At 61.8% G+C, this 1,716-nt stretch overlaps 1 protein-coding gene across 1 annotated transcript in view; it reads right to left on the bottom strand.

Annotated features, from left to right (window-relative positions):
- LOC103211111 (zinc finger protein 551-like) overlaps window positions 1–1,068 on the bottom strand; it is a 9,658-nt gene extending 8,590 nt beyond the window's left edge. The window contains exon 1 of the mRNA XM_007957033.2: window positions 1,036–1,068. Within this exon, the coding sequence (XP_007955224.2) occupies window positions 1,036–1,068 (33 nt within the window). The remainder of the gene's footprint in view (window positions 1–1,035) is intronic.
- Between the last annotated feature and the right edge of the window lie 648 nt (window positions 1,069–1,716).

Here is a 1,716-nt window from a genome sequence, read left to right as displayed (position 1 = left end):
CCCCCCCCATATGCAGGGTCTGGTTTCCATGGCGCAGCCACAGGGAATCTGAGACTTGGAGCAGACCATTTCCTTCCTCTGGCCCAAACTCCCACTGCTCCCATAAACTCCAGAAAAGACACCCAAGTGCTCAGGGAGCCATTCCAAGCCTGACTCCTGCCCACTGCTCTCTGTTCCCACGTGAAAGAGTGGAGACTTGTGCTTCTGACACTCCCAGCTCAGCCGTGCCTGTAAGCATTTGCAGGTACGGGTACCTAAGCCCACGACAATCTTCCACATCTCATTCCATTGGTTAAAATAACGATCATCAGGCCACAGATCGCCTCACTGGGCTCAGTACCCTAAGCTGAAATTGTGCTCTGGGTCCCCAGACTCAAGGCCAGAAAAGCGGCAGCTGACGAGTCCCAGAGACCACAGTGGTGCGGGCAGGACCAGTGAGGCTGCGGGACACCCTCCACTCCCCCGTGTAGGGTCCGTAATCACCCCTGTGAGGGGCAGGTGACCCCAGGCTCCGGCCTCCCCGTCCCCCTGTCCAGCACTGGAGCCACGGAAGCTCGGCATCACTGCGTCATCGCTGCTTCTCGTCCTCAGGCTGCTCCTACCAGCTGCGTGACCTTGGAGAAGGCCTCCGGCTCCCAGGACCTCCCTGTCATCCCCCTTTGTCCCGTCTGGTTTTCGCCAGCAGCTTTTTCACCATCTCCCTCTCGTCCACCTCCCTCCACGGCTCCCAGCGTCCTCAGAATGAAGACACGACTCCCCAGCCTGCCATCGAGCGCGATTCTTAACTCGGCTTCCGGCGGACACACCACGGACCCCGGGTTTCCCTGCTGCTCCGGCTCAGTCGCACCTGCAGCCTTTCCCTGCCGGTCCCTCTGCCGGGGCCTCTCCCCGACCCCTCATCACGCTAGTTCTCAGGAAACGGGGTCCCCACCAGCAGCGCCCCCTTGTGCAGGACCCAGGCCTGGGCGGCAGGGACCTGAGCGGGCGGCCCACTCGGGGCTCGAGGACGCGGAGGCCTGGAGAACGCTCACCCACCTGAGCCGCCTCCCTGAAAGCGGAGGCCGCCATGGAGCCGATGGGCGGAGCGAGGCCGGGCGCGGCGGGCGATGGGCGGGGACCTGGGCACAGCGCTCCCCACTTGGTTATGCCTCAGGGTGGGTCACCCCAGAAGACGCCGCCGCCGAAGCTCAGACCCGCCTTTGTGAGGTCGGGACAAAGCGTCCTCTCCCGACTCTCGGTTACGTCACCATGGTACCCACCCAGCAGGTGGGTGCGGCCAGGACGAAAGCCACAAAAGAGACGCCAGAAGTCCCGCCCCAACGCCGCTCGCTTGCCCAGTAATGGCCTGTTCTGGGCTGCCATTGGCTGAAGCCGCCGCCGTCGGTCGCACAGCCTTCTGAGTAATGTAGTTCTCGCATTCCACAGGCCGCAGGGACAGGCACGCCGCCTCCCCGCAGCAAAGGCCCAAGCGTTCGGTATCGGGGACTGCAAAATGGCATCCCAGGCTCCTCGGCACAGCTAGGGGCTTCGCGCCTTCCTAATGGCCAGAGGCAGATTTCTGTGGCGTGTTGTCTGCAATTAATCACCAGGGTTTAGAGACATCATTTCCACTCCCTGAAGCTCTCCACGCTCCCAGAGGCAAAAATACTATTTCAGGGATGCCTAGGACTACTGATCCAACGCGCATATTCCAGGGTATTCAGATATAAAGTGCTT

Source organism: Orycteropus afer, unplaced genomic scaffold (assembly GCF_000298275.1).
Source record: "Orycteropus afer afer isolate SDZICR_OR568_19922 unplaced genomic scaffold, OryAfe1.0 scaffold00694, whole genome shotgun sequence".
Lineage (NCBI taxonomy): Eukaryota > Metazoa > Chordata > Mammalia > Tubulidentata > Orycteropodidae > Orycteropus > Orycteropus afer.
This window is presented reverse-complemented; position numbering and strand designations above follow the sequence as displayed.